The sequence below is a fragment of the Prunus persica genome, chromosome G2, assembly GCF_000346465.2.
Source record: "Prunus persica cultivar Lovell chromosome G2, Prunus_persica_NCBIv2, whole genome shotgun sequence".
Taxonomy (NCBI): domain Eukaryota; kingdom Viridiplantae; phylum Streptophyta; class Magnoliopsida; order Rosales; family Rosaceae; genus Prunus; species Prunus persica.
In genome coordinates, this window is record NC_034010.1 from 28,823,287 (window position 1) to 28,843,084 (window position 19,798).

The 19,798-nt window shown below is 38.4% G+C and overlaps 3 protein-coding genes and 1 pseudogene across 6 annotated transcripts; all 4 read right to left on the reverse strand.

The window, feature by feature from the left end:
- LOC18785606 (protein DETOXIFICATION 34) lies at positions 1,225–5,412 on the reverse strand. Its single transcript, XM_020558427.1, has 6 exons — positions 2,634–5,412; positions 2,475–2,531; positions 2,147–2,232; positions 1,899–2,016; positions 1,708–1,794; positions 1,225–1,613 (listed from the first exon to the last, which is right to left on the reverse strand). Exons 1-5 carry the CDS (start codon positions 3,173–3,175, stop codon positions 1,776–1,778), a joined length of 822 nt encoding a protein of 273 aa, XP_020414016.1. The 5' UTR covers positions 3,176–5,412; the 3' UTR covers positions 1,225–1,613; positions 1,708–1,775.
- Positions 5,655–8,087, reverse strand: LOC18785609 (protein DETOXIFICATION 35). The gene is made up of 7 exons (XM_007219696.2): positions 7,675–8,087; positions 6,819–7,444; positions 6,671–6,727; positions 6,342–6,580; positions 6,128–6,246; positions 5,960–6,046; positions 5,655–5,880 (listed from the first exon to the last, which is right to left on the reverse strand). Exons 1-7 carry the CDS (start codon positions 7,975–7,977, stop codon positions 5,803–5,805), a joined length of 1,509 nt encoding a protein of 502 aa, XP_007219758.1. The 5' UTR covers positions 7,978–8,087; the 3' UTR covers positions 5,655–5,802.
- LOC109947686 lies at positions 8,489–10,148 on the reverse strand (annotated as a pseudogene).
- LOC18787495 (protein DETOXIFICATION 35) lies at positions 11,260–18,807 on the reverse strand. 4 transcript variants are annotated; one of them, XM_020558703.1, is made up of 8 exons: positions 18,503–18,807; positions 17,656–18,281; positions 17,494–17,550; positions 17,165–17,403; positions 16,951–17,069; positions 16,780–16,866; positions 16,632–16,700; positions 15,875–16,277 (listed from the first exon to the last, which is right to left on the reverse strand). In XM_020558703.1, exons 1-7 carry the CDS (start codon positions 18,803–18,805, stop codon positions 16,635–16,637), a joined length of 1,497 nt encoding a protein of 498 aa, XP_020414292.1. In that variant the 5' UTR covers positions 18,806–18,807; the 3' UTR covers positions 15,875–16,277; positions 16,632–16,634. The 4 variants fall into 4 exon arrangements, with proteins under 4 accessions (XP_020414291.1, XP_007220956.1, XP_020414292.1 ...); XM_020558702.1 differs by lacking the exons at positions 15,875–16,277; positions 16,632–16,700 and adding an exon at positions 11,260–11,549; XM_007220894.2 differs by lacking the exons at positions 15,875–16,277; positions 16,632–16,700; positions 16,780–16,866; ... (3 more) ...; positions 17,656–18,281; positions 18,503–18,807 and adding exons at positions 11,260–11,549; positions 11,715–11,801; positions 11,883–12,001; ... (2 more) ...; positions 12,573–13,198; positions 13,429–13,760.

Below are 19,798 nucleotides of genomic sequence, written 5' to 3' on the forward strand. Positions count from 1 at the left end.
TAATTGAGAAGGTGGATCAAATCTAAGTTGTAGCTCTTTCGTAAAAAAGTTAAACCCAATTCTTTCCACATGCTTAAAAGGAAACTCATCAATTATTATCATCTTCACACAAGCGAGTCTACTTCTCTCTTTGCTATATGTATGTGAAACTAAGCCTCCCTTATAAATGAAAGAACATTTTGTTTGTTGTCCTCTTTCAATAGAGAACCTCCCGTGCATTGAACTTCTAAATGTTGCAACAATGTAGATGTGCCATTTCTTACTGGATCACATGCATAAGATTAATGGCAATAATTGCAAGAAGCTCTATGTCCTATATCACTCCCTGGTTCAACCATGTCCTTAGTACGTAGAATGCTTCCAAACCTCCGATGCTTTCCTAACAGCTACTATCTTCTTAGGAATTGGGATAAGTGGCTTAGTGGTAGCAGTGGTAGGTATAGGAGTAGGACTTTCATTTGGGTTGGTGAAAGATGTGTTGATGGTAGGAGTTTGAGAACTTCCTTCCATACTTTGTATTTTCAAGCCTATAGACAGATTTACACAAAAAAAAGATTCATAAACACAAGATAAATACATGCACAGTAGCATCACAAGAATCCAACCACCTTACCTTCAACTTAGTAAGATTTTTTCAGCAGCAGACACACACATAAACTAAAAATGTTGGTATGGTAATTGGTGGTTCACTGTCCACATCTCTAGTACTAAACATCCATATATGCTGAAATGAATGGACCTGAAGAAATCTAACATACCTATTATTTCCCCAAAATTTTCACTCTTGCTTCATTATTTCAAGTGTTAATAATAATAATAAAAATTATTATTCGCACTTCAAAAGATTGATCTTACACTCCAATCATAAATGAAGCTTCTATAAAAAATTGTATAGAAAGGATTTGTATAAATAAAATTCATGGTATCCTTCTTATTATTAATTACTTAGAATTTAAACCTGTATTAAGATAAGTGCGAAATTGCACTCAAAGGCAGGGAATTGTAAATCAAGAGATGCTTTTTAAGTATTTTTTTTAAAGTAATAATTATAGAGGAAGAAATGAAATACTATTATACTAAGAGTTAGTGATAAGTTTTTTGAGTGTTTAATAGACGTGTATCAGATTGTCATAATATTGATGTCATTATTACTTCTCCGTAATTATAATGACCCTATATACTAATGAATTTTTTTAATTGAGTTATGATTGCAATCACATAATTTAAACACAAAAAATAATTGAATCCATGAAAGTCTTAATTTGTCTGACTAAGATTATGGGAGGCTTTCGGCTCACTCATGACCTAAAAGAGATTTTTGAACGCTTCCCAAAGTGGATGTGAGCACAGATGGTGGACCCAAAGGCACAAAGGCCCAAAACTCTAACAAACCTTTACTCAACCTCTTAAATATCCATGGGTCTACAGACCCGGTACCATTCTCAACATTAGTGTAAAGACGGTGGGCCCAACTCCAGGTCCCACCCAAGCACGCGTTTGCCATCTTAGTTAACTCCAAGTTCCAACTCAGCTCAGCTCCCTTTGTTTGTTATCTCGTCAGTTTTTGTTTCTTGGCTTCCCCACTTGTTGATGCGCTTTGTTGTTTGCTCCACCTGCAATTCAAATTCAACCATGAGATGAGATGCAATATTAAGATTGGTTTATGATGTAAAGAAATGGATTTGCATATGAGATTCTTGTGATTACCTCTCTGTCCCAGTTGGTTCTGGAAGTCACAATCAATAAGAATAAGATCTGAAAAGTACTTCCACTCATCATGCCACCTCAAAGTCCCTATTTTGTAACATCCATAATTTTAAACTAAATTAATCTGACAATGTGGCAAATTACAACTGTATTTTGTGTCATGTGAAAGATAGAGAAGCTAGTATTAGTACCAGAGCACCCAGATTTGCTTTAAATCCAAGAAAGATTGCAAGTGGGAGCCAAATAGATAATAACGAGCAAAGTTTATATAAGCAACCATCACTTGCCATCCACTTCCAACAGCAACACCTGCAACAACAACCAAAAAGACCAATTAGAAAAAGGAGGCTTGGAAGTTGGAGGGAGGGTTAACAGTGGAACATTGCATGAGCAGAACTAGTGAAGTGAGGAGAAGCAAGCAACGCTGAAAGAGATATACCAGATAACACTACTGTTGCGCTATTAAGAAGCATGGTTACTCCAAAAAAGTATGCTAAACGAGCAACGGCACGTTGCATATCTTCACTGTTTGTGAAAACCATTGCAAAGTAGTCTCTACTTATGAAGACAGCAATCATAGATAAAATTCCAACTATGAGAGATTGCAAGACTGCAGTACAGACAGCGTATTTGGCCGCTCTTGGGCGCCCAATTCCAAGTTCATTTGAGGCTCGAGTGCCGCGTGCGGATGGTTGTTGATCGTTAACAATGATGTGATCTTATCAACACCAGAAAAATGCATGGAAAGTGCATAGAGCAACATTGACCTTATAGCAGCATTTAGTCCAACCAACAACATGATCTCCCAATTCTGAAAGTTCATGCTAAAAGAACAAAAATATGAAAGAAATGAGAACTATAATTAATTTGATGCTTTCAGTCATGGAGATGAGAACAAGTGGATAGCAGCATAAATATGATCTTACCATATAGAAAAGGAACCAACAGCAATCACTGCATTTTCAAGTAAACCTGCGAGAATGTTTATGGTCATGGTATACCATGAGTCTAGGCAAAACATCATGCATGAGGCAAGGGATAGATTGGCAAAAGCCCAAATGTCCTTAAATGCCAGCCATGAAAATCCAGTCCACTCCTCTTTGCACCAAACCATAATATACACAACCTGACCAACTGTAATTCCCCAGTGTGTGATGTCATAAGCTACAGCTGTACCAGTGGTTCCCCAGCCAAACACATTGATGAAAAGATGAAGCAGTCCAGTTCGTATGATCAGCGCCACAAAAGCAATCAATGCCATTGCGCTAACCTTGCTCTGAGCCTGAAGGAACCTCTGAGTGGGCAAAAAGATGGCAGAGGAGAACAACTGAGGAATTATCTTTACACTATATTTTCCAGCAAGATCAGCTATATCACTTTCTTGGCCTAAAATCTCCAGTATTGGAGCAGCAAAAATATAAACCGGTGAAAGGATGATACAGGTGATCAATTCAATAGGACAATCCATGACCGCTGCATATAGATTCCAAGCGACCCAACTTGGCCTGCACCATATGTGTTAGAATATAGTAGGTGTGTGATGAGCGTATGTGATGCTCTGATACCACTTGTTAGATTGTAAGGGAAAACAAAGTGATTTTATTAAATTTGGAGGAGAATAGTACATAACTTGGTTTAGGCTAATTGGTCTTTTACACTTAGCATATTGGCTTATTGGCCACTACACTTGATTTAGAATAGTTTTGGGCTATTTGGCCCTTCACTTAGTTTGGTGAGTTTATTGGTTCCTCAACATAACTTTGTTTGGGTAGCTCTTGGCTCCCTTAATTTGGGAGTTCCTTTTGTTGATTCCTCCATGATTTATTGCATTGCATGCCTATAAAATAGGCATGCTTTGCCAACATGCTTTGCCGACATTACCAAGTCCCACCGACTTGGTCTTCTTCATTTCTTAGCCATACATGTATCTTGTACTAGAATGTTCTTCAAACTTCAATTGCTTTGTTCCACTCCCTTGAGCATTTAGCTTATTCTAGAATATTCTTGTATTGCCACCTCCATCTTTTGAAGTCTTGACTTTTTTAGAATCGTATAGAACACAAATGAGCATTATTTTTTCCAACAATATGCTTGACCACAAAGCGTTCACAGTGCAGTTGCCATACCTTTCTACATACATAAATGCATAGCCAAATTAAATTGGTCTCTCTTTCATTCCTTCAACACAAGTCATCTCTTAAGCAACATTTCTAAAAATTGCGGCTGGAATTGGCCACAGAATTACAAATATTCAAGTCAAACAGCCCTTGAGCATTTAACAGAAAATCAAAAGGGGACGTGCAACCTGCTATGCTATATACTCTCTCTCTCTCTCTATATATATATATATATATAGCCAAAAGACCGAGGAGAATGTGACCAAATATTCACGTAATAAATATAACTGAACTCACTTAAAAGTTAAAACTTTCCTTATAATTAATTAATAATGTTGAAAAAATAATGCTCATTTGTGTTCTACACAATTCTAGAAAAGTCAAGACTTGAAAAGATGGAGATGGCAATACAAGAATATTCTAGAACAAGCTAGCAGTGGCTGAATGAAGGAGGTGGAACAAAAGCAATTGAAGTTTGAAGAACAAGACACATATGTGGCTAAGAAATGAAGAAGCCCAAGTCGGTGGCTGTGTATGTCGGCAATCAAAGCCTATAAATAGGCATGGTTGTACTGATATAAGGTGGGGAGTCTAACAAAAAGAACTCCCAAATTATTAGGGAGCCAAGAGCTACCTACACAAAACTAAGGGAGCCAATAAGCTCACCAATATATCCCAAACTAATCTAAGCAAGTGTGATGGCCAATAAGCCAAAAAATTAAGGAGGCCAATTAACCTACACCAAGCTATGTATTATTCTTCTCTAATATAATAAAATCACTTTGTTTTAATTATTGTCTATTTTCCTAAATCCTTCACACATAAACCAACAAATGGTATCAGAGCAACGCTCATCACACACCTACTATATTCCAACAAGTAAGAGTAATCAACTCAAAACAATATGAACATGTAAACAGTCACATTTTACATGAACATAGATGATACATATATACACATATATATAGAAATAGAAATAGAAACAGAAGCAATGTAAATAGATGCAAACCAGTAAACCAAAAGGGATGCCAGAGATGACAATGACAGAAAGGGAAATAGCAGAGAGCTCAAGATCTCCGAGATGACCCACAAAGACGGTGGTGACAGACACAACCAGGTACTGAAACAGAGTTGTAAACGCCACCGGAGCTGCAATTCTCCCGAGCTTCGCTGCCTCCTTCCAAGAGACCCACATGGCCTCCTCAAAGCTCCTCACTGCCGCGTAGTCATCATCAGCTGCCTCCGCTTTGCCTTTGCCTTTGAGCAACGGCGTTTCCATTAATTTACTCCAAACCAAACTCACCAATGAATATGAGAGTTTATGAGCAGTAGCACTATATGCTTTTATAGAACATGAATTTTATTTTCAATATTTGTTGTTTTGTGGGCAATGACAGTCACTTTAGCTACCTAGCAAGCATGGTGATGGTGAGGAGCCATTATAGTTAACACAATTACAGAGTGTGGTGTGAAAGACTGAAGCAGAATAATTATGTCTTTACTTTTGTCATCTTCTTGGACCAAAAATATCTCATTCTCTAGAATGACAGAAATTCATTATGATGAAGGCAAATTCACATTTTCTTCTTCTTTTTTTCATTGTAATATGATGTTAATATGATGTTGTCGACCATGTCAAAACAACCCACAAGTCTATTTCTTTTTTGACAAAGTAACCAAAACCTTTTGGGGCTTTTAAGTTTTATTGAAAATATAATTGAAATTGCAAAAAAAATCAGGACCGTCGCTTGGTGTAGTGTGGCTCATATCATACTCAAATCATGGTAATGGTTGGCCAAAGTCCAAAAATAGGCACCGACACCGTTAAGCTTATGAACAGAGGAATATGCATTGGCCTCTGAAAATGGCAAAGCTAGAAATCTCACTATATCGTTGCCTTTTTTGTACTTGTACTTAAGGATATTTATTCATCCAAAACAAAAAGTTAGAACATTGAACATTGAAGGAGCAAAGAATTTCAGGTACTTTGAGCTCCATTCTCAGCTGTGACGTCTTGACCACCCCACTTCCTCACTCGTTTTGTTGCTTGCTCCACCTGCAGTTTCATTTCAATGTGGATATTTTCAAATCTCACATTGTTTATGATTTGCAATGAATTGAAATATTGATTTTACCTCTTTATTCCAGTTGGTTTTGTAGAGCACAATCATCAGAAGCAAGGTTTGGAGAGCAGTTCCACATATCATGCCCCCCCAAAGTCCCTGCATCAATCACAGGAATTCATCAAACACTTGTGAATTAAAGTAACCTACTTGGAATTTGGAAATGGTATCTTGACTTACCATCACACCCAGATTTGCAGTATAACCAAGAAGATATCCAAGAGGAAGTCCAAAAATGTAGTAACAACCCAAGTTTATATAAGCTACCAGTGCCTGCCATCCACCTCCAATTGCAACCCCTTCAAGAACAAAGCGAGCAAACATGGGCATCAGCAGAAGAAGTGGCATTATTTGTATAACATTTCATAAACTTAGTCGCACGTCAAACGGGTACCTGATATTATTGGCTGGATGCTGTTGAGCAACATAGTTATACAAAGAAGATATGCTAGCTTAGCGACCGCTTGTTGCAGATCCTTGTCACTTGTAAAAAGTTGGGAAAAACTGTCTTTGGTTATCAAGATCACAATCATGAAAAAAATCCCAATTAGAAGACACTGAAATACTGTCACATAGACAGAGTATTTGGCAGCTCTTGGTCGTCCTGATCCAAGCTCATTGGAGACACGCACACTGCATTATTAGTAGAAATTAAAAACCTTAATTAACTCATTCACCAACATGAGAATAATCATTCAAATGAAATATGCAATGCTTGTTCACCTTATTGCCACATTTATTCCAATGAACAACATTAGTTCAAATCCGTTAATGTTCACGCTGCGAAAGGAAAAGAAGAGAATGGTATTAGCATTAGGTATCAAAAGCTTATCATTCGCCACCATGGTATTAGCATTAAGATGTTAATTACCAAATAGAAAGGGAACCAACTGCTATAACTGCATTATCAAGATGGCCTGTGAGAATGAGTATGCTCATCGTGTACCAAATCTCAAGGCACAGCATGACAGCAGAGGCAAGGGAAAGTCTTACAAAGGCCCATATCTCCTTGAAAGCCAACCATGAAAACCCAGTCCAGCCGTCCCTGCACCAACCCATTATATACACAACTTGAGCAATTGCCATGCCCCATCTTACAATGTCAAATGCAATAGCCGCACCCAATGTGCCCCAACCAAACACCAAAATGAAGAGACAGAGCAGTCCAATTTCTGTGATCAAACCAAAAACTGCAATCCATGCAAGGACCATAACCTTTCTCTGAGCCTGAAGGAATTTCTGAGCTGGAAAAATAATGGCAAGTGAGAACAATGAGGGGATTGTTTGGATTGTAAATTCTCCAGCTAGATTGGCTATGTCATCTTCTTGGCCCAGCAACTTCAAAACGGGTGTGCCAAAGATGTAAATTGGCAAGATGAAGAGGCTAGTTACTAATAGGATTATCCACGAGCGCTGCATGTAAATCCCAAGCATATGAATCTCCCCAGCTCCAAATGCCTGCCCACACAAGGTCTCCAGAGCACTCCCCATGCCAAACTGCATAAACATAACATATTAAGTTTTCAAATTTTTGACATTCTTAAAGTTGCCATATCGGTACAATTCATGCATCATCAATGTTCTCTTTCCAAATATATGTGTAATGTTATTTTCATTTCATGTACTTAACTAATAGTCGAAACTTCAAATTCATAGTCTGGCAACATATATATAATATAACATGTCAGAAAATTGACATATAAGGAACTAAGGGGAAGAAAATTGACCAAGAATCCAAAAGCGAATGTGGAAATGACGGCTAGAGAAATGGAGACAGCTGAGAGCTCTACAGTTCCGAGATGACCAACAAAGAGAACGACAGCTGAGTTAGTCCCATACATACACAACATAGTGATAACTGCCGGACCTGCCATTTTCCAGAGCTTCACTGTCTCGATCCAAAACATACACCGCAGCGCATCGAAGCTCCTCACCGGAGCATAGTCTTCGTTCCCACCTTCATACAGATCATGAGGCTTAGTGCTCAACTGATCAGCGCCCGCAGCTGTGTCCAGTAGCGGCTCCTCCATTAAGATAGGTAGATAGGTCTCTCAGGTTGAAGTTTTGAAGGATATATATATATATATAACGATTCATATTCTCTGAGGCTGAATTAATTAAATTTGGTCGTGTGTGGTGTGAAAGAATGAGAAAGAGACGTCCCCATTAGTCTTTCTCTTATCGGTCCACCGTTAGACTGAAAAACACTGTTAGACCAAAAAACACTGACTATTCAACCATTGCGTCTGTATTCTGTATGTATCTGTCTCTAGAATGAGAGAAATTCTGATGTTAAATAATCTCATTATATTCATGTCCACCATGTAATAAAACAACCCATAAGTCCGTTTATTCTTTTTTGACAAAGTAACCAAACCTTTTTGGGATTTTAAATTTTATTGAAATTGCAAATACGTGAGTCCCACTGCTTGGTGTAGTGTCGGTTATACTCGTGAGTCATATCATGGTTGGCGCCGACTTGGTTGTTAAAGTTATGAACAGAGGAATATGCATTGGCCTCTGAAAATGGCAAAGCTAGAACAGAGGATATTTATTCTATTCAAAACCCTCACTTAGCCAAAAAAGTTTGAACATTGAATGGAATGGAGGAGCAAAGAATTTCATTTCATATACTCTGAGCTCCATTCTCAGCTGTGATGTCTTGGCCACCCTGATGATTTGTGGCTCAACTTGTCCACTTGCACCGAAAGCATATTCCAAGTGGGATAGCTGCAGAGGAATAAGAGGCTTTGGCACGTGGGGAACAAAAGCCATGCAAATACGGCTGGCCTTCACCCGGCGGCTTCTCAATAAATGGAGAAGCATGGCAGCGGCTGAAGCAGAGGAGAAGAGGGAGAGAAACAGCAAGAAGCCATTCGGCCAAAGAGAAGAAAATTCCCTCAAATTGTTTTTGCTTTGTATTTTCAGTTTTCTCTTCCAATTGTGAGTGTGTGAGCTTGGGTTATTTGGGCCTTTGGGAACTTGAGGGATAAACACTACTTGTATATTCTCATTGATTATAGTGGAATACTCCGTCGTCTCCAAACTGGATTTAGGCATTGTCGAATCAGTATAAATCTTGGTGTTCTTGTTGGTGTTGTTTTGTTCCTTTTATCTCTTGCCCCATTGTTATTGTTTATTTTCACTCACAGTTGGTTGACGCTTCCGCACAACACACCCCACTGCCTCACGCGTTTTGTTGCTTGCTCCACCTGCAGTTTCATTTCAATGTGGATATTATCAAATCTCGCATTGTTTATGATTTGCAATGAATTGAAATATTGACTATACCTCTTTGTTCCAGTTGGTTTTGTAGAGCACAATCAACAGAAGCAAGGTTTGGAGAGCAGTTCCACATATCATGCCCCCCCAAAGTCCGTGCATCAATCACAGGAATTCATCAAACACTTGTGAATTAACGTACCTATTTGGAATTTGGAAATGTTACCATCTTAACTTACCATCACACCCAGATTTGCAGTATAACCAAGAAGATATCCGAGAGGAAGTCCCAAAATGTAGTAACATCCCAAGTTTATATAAGCTACCATTGCCTGCCATCCACCTTCAATTGCAACCCCTTCAAGAACCAAGCAAGCAAGTAAACATGGGCATCAGCAAAAGAAGAGGCATTATTTGTATAACATTTCATCATAAAGCGTAGTGGCACGTCAAACTGTCTTTGGTTATCAAGATCACAATGATGAAAAAAATCCCAATTAGGAGAGACTGAAACATTGTCACATAGACACAGTATTTGGCTGCTCTTAGTCGTCCTGATCCAAGCTCGTTGGAGACACGCACACTGCATTAATAGAAATTAAAAAACCTTAATTAACTCATTCATCAATATCAGAATCAGAGAGAATATGCAATCCTTGTTCACCTTATCGTTATTGCCACATATATTCCAATGAACAGCATTTGTTCCCACCCTTTAATGTTCACGCTACGGAGGCCAAAATATGGAAGGAAATAGAAGAGAATGCTATTAGTATTAAGTACCAAAAGCTTATCATTAATCACCATAATAATCAAGAGGAGTTTTAGATGTTAATTACCAAATAGAAAGGGAACCAACTGCTATAACTGCATTATCAAGATGGCCTGTGAGAATGAGTATGCTCATCATGTACCAAATCTCAAGGCAGAGCATGACAGCAGAGGCACGGGAAAGCCTAACAAAAGACCACATCTCCTTGAAAGCCAACCATGAAAACCCAGTCCAGCCCTCCCTGCTGCTACATAGTGATAAGTCTTATCTTGTGCGGGCCACTTGCTGCTACAATAATAATAATAATAATGATATATTAATTGAAACTTGTTTATACAATAACTGCGCCATGTTATGTTATCTGATTCTGAGCTGACGCTGCTTTGGACGATGTCACTGAAATCTTGAATGTTGGAATGCATATTTCGTTGGGTTTGCATATAAATCATATAAACTTGACCCACGCACGCAGCGGCATGCAGGCATCCTTTCTCAGTTTGCAACTTTGAACCTGAATATGAATTTTGTTTATACATTGGGTTGAGCAACATTACAGATATGTAATCATTTTGTTGTTTTTTCATCAATCACATTCACAGTGTTTTATAGGTCCCATAACTCTGTTTTGGTCCTTTTTATTGGCATCATTCTTCTACTAAACTAGTGCCTCCCTCATAGAGCCAAAAATATCTCTGTCCTTCAATCAACTGTTCATCCACTGGGTATCTGTCTCTAGAATGAGAGAAATTATGATCAAAGACAGATTCACTTTTTTTTTCTTTTCGTTTTCTTCATTGTAATATGATATTATTATTGTAGCAAATAATCTTATTAATAGTTTAAATTCCAAATTCATAATCCGGCAACATATAACATGTCATAACGCATCGAAGCTCCTCACCGGCATGTTCAGTCCCTCCTTCATACAGATCATCATGAGGCTTATTGTTCAACTCAGCGGCAGCTGCTGTTAGGTAGATAGGTCCCTAAGTTTGAAATTTTGAAGGTTAGTTGGCTCCTTTACTTATTTAATGTTTAAAAGGTTCTTCGAATAATTAATTAAGGAAAGCGCTAGGCTACAATAATTTCTTTGTTAAACTAAAGCAGACCGCGCTCTACTTTTTGGGATATATGATGCTAATTCAAAGGAAACTTCCGTCCATGAACGGACAGGAAAATTAGGTGATTTTAAAAGGATCATGAGGTGGGGAGGGGATGGATAAATTGTTGAAGCCAAGCCAACCCATGCATACATCCGTGGCTCGGTTGGAGAATAATGTTATTTGTACCATATTAATGACGACATCAAGAAAACACGTAATGAGAATCACTGCTTGGCGTCTGAAAATGGTAAAGATGGGCCTCGCTGCAATTAGAGATCTCACTATATCTTTTGTACTTGTACATATTAAGGGGTGCACAAAATCAAACTAGTAGGCAAAAGGATATTTATTCTATTCAAAACCTCATTCATCCAAGAAAAAAGAGTTTGAACTTTGAACTGGAATGGAGGAGCGAAGAATTTCATTTTCAGGTACTTTGAGCTCCATTCTCAGCTGTGACGTCCTGACCACCCCACTTCCTCACGCGTTTTGTTGCTTGCTCCACCTGCAGTTCCATTTCAATATGAATTAAGAAGGAGAAATTCAATACGATTATATCCAAGGACCATAATGAAAACAGAATTACAAGTCAATTCTTGGTTGTATTTTGTTAAAATTTTCAAATCTCACATGGTTTATGATTTGCAATGAATTGAAATATTGATTATACCTCTTTGTTCCAGTTGGTTTTGTAGAGCACAATCAAAAGAAGCAAGGTTTGGAGAGCAGTTCCACATATCATGCCCCCCCAAAGTCCCTGCATCAATCACAGGAATTCATCAAACACTAGTGAATTAAAGTAACCTACTTGGAATTTGGAAATGGTATCTTGACTTACCATCACACCCAGATTTGCAGTATAACCAAGAAGATATCCAAGAGGAAGTCCAAAAATGTAGTAACAACCCAAGTTTATATAAGCTACCAGTGCCTGCCATCCACCTCCAATTGCAACCCCTTCAAGAACAAAGCGAGCAAACATGGGCATCAGCAGAAGAAGTGGCATTATTTGTATAACATTTCATAAACTTAGTCGCACGTCAGACGGGTACCTGATATTATTGGCTGGATGCTGTTGAGCAACATAGTTATACAAAGAAGATATGCTAGCTTAGCGACCGCTTGTTGCAGATCCTTGTCACTTGTAAAAAGTAGGGAAAAACTGTCTTTGGTTATCAAGATCACAATCATGAAAAAAATCCCAATTAGAAGACACTGAAATACTGTCACATAGACAGAGTATTTGGCAGCTCTTGGTCGTCCTGATCCAAGCTCATTGGAGACACGCACACTGCATTATTAGTAGAAATTAAAAACCTTAATTAACTCATTCACCAACATGAGAATAATCATTCAAATGCATTATGCAATTCTTGTTCACCTCATTGCCACATTTATTCCAATGAACAACATTAGTTCAAATCCGTTAATGTTCACGCTGCGAAAGGAAAAGAAGAGAATGGTATTAGCATTAGGTATCAAAAGCTTATCATTCGCCACCATGTATTAGCATTAAGATGTTAATTACCAAATAGAAAGGGAACCAACTGCTATAACTGCATTATCAAGATGGCCTGTGAGAATGAGTATGCTCATCATGTACCAAATCTCAAGGCAGAGCATGACAGCAGAGGCAAGAGAAAGTCTTACAAAAGCCCATATTTCCTTGAAAGCCAACCATGAAAACCCAGTCCAGCCGTCCCTGCACCAACCCATTATATACACAACTTGAGCAATTGCCATGCCCCATCTTACAATGTCAAATGCAACAGCCGCACCCAATGTGCCCCAACCAAACACCAAAATGAAGAGACAGAGCAGTCCAATTTGTATGATTAAACCAAAAACTGCAATCCATGCCAGAACCATAACCTTTCTCTGAGCCTGAAGGAACTTCTGAGATGGAAAAATAATGGCAAGTGAGAACAATGAGGGGATTGTTTGGATAGTAAATTCTCCAGCTAGATTGGCTATGTCATCTTCTTGGCCTAGCAACTTCAAAACGGGTGTGCCAAAGATGTAAATTGGCAAGATGAAGAGGCTGGTTACTAATAGGATTATCCACGAGCGCTGCATGTAAATCCCAAGCATATGAATCTCCCCAGCTCCAAATGCCTGCCCACACAAGGTCTCCAGAGCACTCCCCATGCCAAACTGCATAAACATAACATATTAAGTTTTCAAATTTTTGACATTCTTAAAGTTGCCATATCGGTACAATTCATGCATCATCAATGTTCTCTTTCCAAACATATATGTAATGTTATTTTCATTTCATGTACTTAACTAATAGTCGAAACTTCAAATTCATAGTCTGGCAACATATATATAATATAACATGTCAGAAAATTGACATATGAGGAACTAAGGGGAAGAAAATTGACCAAGAATCCATAAGCGAATGTGGAAATGACGGCTAGAGAAATGGAGACAGCTGAGAGCTCTACAGTTCCGATATGACCAACAAAGAGAATGACAGCTGAGTTAGTCCCATACATACACAACATAGTGATCACTGCCGGACCTGCCATTTTCCAGAGCTTCACTGTCTCGATCCAAAACATACACCGCAGCGCATCGAAGCTCCTCACCGGAGCATAGTCTTCGTTCCCACCTTCATACAGATCATGAGGCTTAGTGCTCAACTGATCAGCGCCAGCATCTGTATCCAGTAGCGGCTTCTCCATGAAAATAGGTTGATAGGTCTCTAAGGTTGAAGCTCTGAAAGTTAGTTTGGTTCCTTCATTATATATATATATATACATATCAGCTGTGGCCGTGCATTCTCGTGAAGCAATGAACTTAACTTATTTAATGTTTAAAAGGTGCTCTAGAAGAATTATTTAAATTGAACTTAAGTAGCTCGGTCGTTTGTGTCTCCGCAGAGACTTTTAAATAAACGTGATGCAACGCCAGAATAATTTATTTGTTAAATAAAGCAGAGCCCTGACCGCACTATACTTGTCGGGATATGATATGCAAATCCGAAGTAAAAATCTAGCCATGAAAAGACAAGAAAATCAAAAGAAGGGTAGATAAATCGCTCAAGGTGCTACCGGTGGTTCGTCCAAAAAAAAAAGTGCCACCAGTGGTTCGTTTTGAACAAGTCTAACCTAACCCAACCCAACTCAACCCAACCCAACCCAACCTGTGCATTTGGCATCCATAACTCGGTTAGATTCTAATGCTATTTGTATCATATTTAAAGACGAGCTTAAAAGAACATGTAATATAATTGTTGAGGTCACCAATATTATTCTATAATTTTTCCGATTGTTGCTACAACAATAATGATAATATAATATATCTATTGAAACTTGTTTATGTTATCTGATTCTAAGGCTGCTTATTTCGTGGAATTTGCATGCATATAAAATATAAATCATATAAATGTGAGCCACGCACTTTCTCAGTTTGCAACGGTTTACTCACTCTTGTACTCATTTTAAGAAATTTTTTTGAACCATTGAATTAATATCCAACGATAGGTGACCACAATCTTTTGGACTCCTGTGATCCAAGATATCATGACTGATATAACAGGCCATTGTGGTACAGATTGGCCCAAACCCAAAAACAAAAATTGAGTTTGAGCGATCATTTTGTGGGTTGTTTGAAGCCTGCAAAGGCCAATTTCCCAGAAAATGGATGTTATGTCATTTAACGCTTTAGTTGGCCCATTTAGATTACAACTTACAAGAAAAGGAAACTCAAATAAAAAAAACACAGACAGGCTAGGCTGAAACTGAAGAGAGGGAGGGGGAGAGGTGTGTGTAGGTCACGTGGGGATGTGCACTGACAACGTAAATTAAATTGTGAATTATTGTTGGACATGTAGTTCTGAGCAAATCTAATGTGCAAATCTAACGGTTCTGATTCGATCATTGGGGAAAAGAAAGACACACTCTCTTCACTGAAGCTTGTAGTTGCATTGCGTGTTGTGAGCTTCCTCACTTGCTATTACCGGTCATTGCATAAAACTAATGCTACAGAAATTACGAAAGAAAAGAAACTGAAATGACGGAGAAAATCTTTTATCTATAATGATCAAGTACAATACAATTGACAACTATTTTATGGGAATAAATAATGAGAAAAAAAAAACACGAACACGCGTTGTTTAATAATAACACATCTCCTTTAGAGCGGTTCCACCGAGTAGCTCAAGCCCAAGGTTGGGGCCGGGCTGCGAGAAAAAGCCAATTCCAGCAGCCAGGCTTGCCTAGGCAGGAGGTGGGGGCTACAAGCCTGGGCTAGTCCTAGGGGGAGTTCAGCCCGAGCACGAGCCTGAGTTTTGGGCTGATGTCATCGTTGATACCAGGCTGGCGTCAGCCCACTCATTTGAAATTTTTTCTGTTGCCACGTGGCGTCGTTTGGGCTCTCCGATAGAATTTTTTCCTCCAATCCAACGACAGCTAATTTTTTTTGTAATAAAATACTGAAATTTTTAAAAAAAAATACCCAAAAATTAATGAATTTTTTTCTATAAATACCAGCCAATTTTTTTAAAAATTATTTGAAATTTAAAAAACTGAAAAATTTATCCGATTATGAGATATGAATAATATTGACACGTAGGAACCTGAAAATATTATCTAAATTAATTATTGAGGTAAAAAAATTTGTGAAAAAAATAAAATAATGAATAGTAATTGCCCTTTGTCATGGCAACGAGTGGAAATAGAAATGACTTTTTGCAAAGGCAACCATTATTCACGTGAATAGTGATTGCCGTAGCCCCACCTTATCATGGTAAAGAGCAAATAAGTGGAGTTGCTCTTAGAATTTTTTTCATGCACCCAAAGGCAAAGTGTAGCATATATATTTTAAAATAAAGCAGCTGTTCGTTGAACGTGACTCGTTTCAAGCGGAATTATTCAAATCATAATGTGTATATATTACATGAAAGGACCTTTTCCTTTTCTTAATTAATCACTACTAAATTACAATAATAAACAAACTTAAACAACAACACAAAGAGATCTGCAATAGCGCGGTTTATAAGACACGGTAAAGGTTAAGGTTAAGGATAATGTTTCGATCACTGTTTCTATGAAATATCCTCAATTAATTTCTTGCAACTTCACCGAAGACAAGCTGCAAACAGAGAGGGTAGAGTTGTAGCTTTAACCGGCTGTAGCCGGTGATGGCTCGTGCCGTCATGTGGAGGCTGGAGAGTTGAAACTTAAGTAGTGTGGTGGTTTGTTTCCCCCGCAGATGTGATCCCACACTCCTGCATGTATATTATATTATATGTAAATGTGATGCAATGCAACACGACATTAATTTATTTGTTAAACTAAAGCAGACCGCGCTGTACTTTTTTGGGATATGTGATGCTAATTCAAAGGAAACGTCCGTCCATGAACAGACAGGAAAATTAGGTGATTTTAAAAGGATAATGATGTGGGGAGGGTATAGATGAATGTCGTTCAAGCCAACTCAACCCATGCATACATCCGTGGTTCGATTCGGGACTATTTTTAATGACGATATTTAAAAATATATATGTGTAATGAGAACCACTGCTTGGCCACTGAAAATGGCAAAGCTGCTGCAATTAGAGATCTGACTATATCTTTTGTACTTTTCAGGTACTTTGAGCTGTGACGTCCTGACCACCCCACTTCCTCACGCGTTTTGCTGCTTGCTCCACCTGCAGTTTCAATTCAATGTGGATATTTTCAACTCTCACACTGTTTATGATTTGCAATTAATTGAAATATTGATTATACCTCTTTGTTCCAGTTGGTTTTGTAGAGCACAATCAACAGAAGCAAGGTTTGGAGAGCAGTTCCGCATATCATGCCCCCCCAAACTCCCTGCATCAATCACAGGAATTCATCAAACACTTGTGATGAATTAAAGTAACCTACTTGGAATTTGGAAATGATATCTTAACTTACCATCACACCCAGATTTGCAGTATAACCAAGAAGATATCCAAGAGAAAGTCCAAAAATGTAGTAACAACCCAAGTTTATATAAGCTACCAGTGCTTGCCATCCACCTCCAATTGCAACCCCTTCAAGAACCAAGCAAGCAAATATGGGCATCAGCAGAAGAAGTGGCATTATTTGTATAACATTTCATAAACTTAGTCTCATGTCAAACGGGTACCTGATATTATTGGCTGGATGCTGTTGAGCAACATAGTTATACCAAGAAGATATGCTAGCTTAGCGACTGCTTGTTGCAGATCCTTATCACTTGTAAAAATTAGGGAAAATCTGTCTTTGGTTATCAAGATCACAATCATTAAAAAAATCCCCATTAGAAAACACTGAAATACTGTCACATAGACAGAATATTTGGCTGCTCTTGGTCGTCCTGATCCAAGCTCATTGGAGACACGCACACTGCATTATTAGTAGAAATTAAAAACCTTAATTAACTCATTCACCAACATGAGAATAATCATTCAAATGCAATATGCAATGCTCATTCACCTTATTGCCACATTTATTCCAACGAACAACATTAGTTCAAATCCGTTGATGTTCATGCTGCGGAAGCCAAAAAAATGAAGGAAAATAAGAGAATGGTATTAGCGTTAGGTATAAAAAGCTTATCATTAGCCACCGTGGTATTAGCATTAATATGTTAATTACCAAATAGAAAGGGAACCAACTGCTATAACTGCATTATCAAGATGGCCTGTGAGAATGAGTATGCTCATGAAGTACCAAATCTCAAGGCAGAGCATGACAGCAGAGGCAAGGGAAAGTCTTACAAAAGCCCATATCTCCTTGAAAGCCAACCATGAAAACCCAGTCCAGCCGTCCCTGCACCAACCCATTATATACACAACTTGAGCAATTGCCATGCCCCATCTTACAATGTCAAATGCAACAGCCGCACCCAATGTGCCCCAACCAAACACCAAAATGAAGAGACAGAGCATCCCAATTTGTATGATCAAACCCAAAACTGCAATCCATGCCAGAACCTTAACCTTTCTCTGAGCCTGAAGGAACTTCTGAGATGGAAAAATAATGGCAAGTGAGAACAATGAGGGGATTATTTGAATAGTAAATTCTCCAGCTAGATTGGCTATGTCATCTTCTTGGCCTAGCAACTTTAAAACGGGTGTGCCAAAGATGTAAATTGGCAAGATGCAGAGGCTGGTTACAAATAGGATTATCCATGAGCGCTGCATGTAAATCCCAAGCATATGAATCTCCCCAGCTCCAAATGCCTGCCCACACAGGGTCTCCAGAGCACTCCCCATGCCAAGCTGCATGACATAACATATTCATATTTTTGACATTCTTAAAGTTGCCATATTGGTACAATTCATGCATCCACATCAATGTTCTCTTCCCAAATATATACGTAATTAATGTTATTTTCATTTCATCCACCTAACTAATAGTCGAAACTTTAAATTCATAGTCTGGCAACATATAATATAACATGTGCTTGACATGAGGGGAATTAAGGGGGAAGAAAATTAACCAAGAATCCGTAAGCGAATGTGGAAATGACGGAGAGAGAAATGGAGACGGCTGAGAGCTCTACAGCTCCGAGATGACCAACAAAGATAATGATAACTGAGTTAGTCCCATACATACACAACATAGTGATCACTGTGGGACCTGCTATTTTCCAGAGCTTCACTGTCTCGATCCAAAACATAAGCCGCAAAGCATCGACGCTCCTCACCGGCGCATAGTCTTCGTTCCCACCTTCATACAGATCTTGAGGCTTAGTGCTCAACTGATCAGAGCCAGCAGCTGTGTCCAGTAGTGGCTCCTCCATGAAGATAGGTAGACAGGTCTCTAAGGTTGAAGCTCTGAAAGTTAGTTTGGTTCCTTCATTATATATGTATATATATTGTGCATTCTCATGAATCAATCAACTTAACTTATTTAATGTTTAAAAGGTGCTCTAGAAGAATTATTTAAATTGAACTTAAATATCCCGGTCGTTTGTTTCTCCGCAGACTCTTATAATTTATTTGTTAAATAAAGCAGAGCGCTGTCCGCACTATACTTGTTGGGATATGATATGCTAATCCAAAGGAAAAGTCCAGCCATGAAAAGACGGGGAAATCAAAATCGCTCAAGCTGCTACCGCTGGTTCGTTTTGAACAAGTCCAACCTAACCCAACCCAACCTGTGCATTTGGCATTCATAACTCTGGGTTAGGAATAGGGTTAGGGTTAGGGTTTTGAAGCGGAGGGTATTGGTAATATGGAGCAGAGGTGTAATCACCGTGTTGCATCGCTGATTGAGGACGAGAGACTAATGCTACCGGGTTTAGTTGGTATAGCATTTGATCAAGACTAATGCTATTTGTATCATATTTAGAGACGAGTTTAAAAGAACATGTAATTTAAAAGTTTTCTCTTGTTGGGTTCAACGATACTATTCTGCAATTTCTCCAATTGCTTCTACAATAATGATAATAATAATATAATATATCTATTGAAACTTGTTTATGCTATCTGATTCTAAGGCTGCTTATTTCGTGGAATTTGCATGCATATAAACGTGAGCCACGCACCTTTCTCAGTTTGCAACTTTGAAGCTCATTCTTAGGTGCATGAATGAATGCATATGTTTATGACAAAAAAAGAAGATGAATGAATGCACATGTAACATATATAAACAGGTCATTGTGGTGCAGATTGGCCCAAACCCAAAAACAAAAATTGAGTTTGAGCGATCCTTTTGTGGGCTGTTTGAAGCCTGCAAAGGCCTATTTTTCAAAAGATAGATATTATGCCATTTAACGCGTTGGTTGGCCCAT

Excerpts from the sequence above, each read along its gene's own strand:
- LOC18785609 (XM_007219696.2), bottom strand. The coding sequence starts at position 7,977 with ATGGAGGAGCCGCTACTGGACACAGCTGCGGGCGCTGATCAGTTGAGC. Across the intron at positions 7,445-7,674 it reads CATTCGCTTTTGGATTCTTG|TTTGGCATGGGGAGTGCTCT; the intron begins GTCAATTTTCTT and ends ATGTTTATGCAG. Across the intron at positions 6,728-6,818 it reads GTTGGTTCCCTTTCTATTTG|CGTGAACATTAACGGATTTG; the intron begins GTAATTAACATC and ends TTCCTTTCGCAG.
- LOC18787495 (XM_020558702.1), bottom strand. The coding sequence starts at position 18,805 with ATGGAGGAGCCACTACTGGACACAGCTGCTGGCTCTGATCAGTTGAGC. Across the intron at positions 18,282-18,502 it reads CATTCGCTTACGGATTCTTG|CTTGGCATGGGGAGTGCTCT; the intron begins GTTAATTTTCTT and ends TATGTCATGCAG. Across the intron at positions 16,867-16,950 it reads CTGCAAATCTGGGTGTGATG|GGAGTTTGGGGGGGCATGAT; the intron begins GTAAGTTAAGAT and ends TGATTGATGCAG.
- LOC18785606 (XM_020558427.1), bottom strand. The coding sequence starts at position 3,175 with ATGGATTGTCCTATTGAATTGATCACCTGTATCATCCTTTCACCGGTT. Across the intron at positions 2,532-2,633 it reads GTTGGTTCCTTTTCTATATG|CATGAACTTTCAGAATTGGG; the intron begins GTAAGATCATAT and ends TTGTTCTTTTAG. Across the intron at positions 2,233-2,474 it reads GGACTAAATGCTGCTATAAG|TGAAGATATGCAACGTGCCG; the intron begins GTCAATGTTGCT and ends TTTCACAAACAG.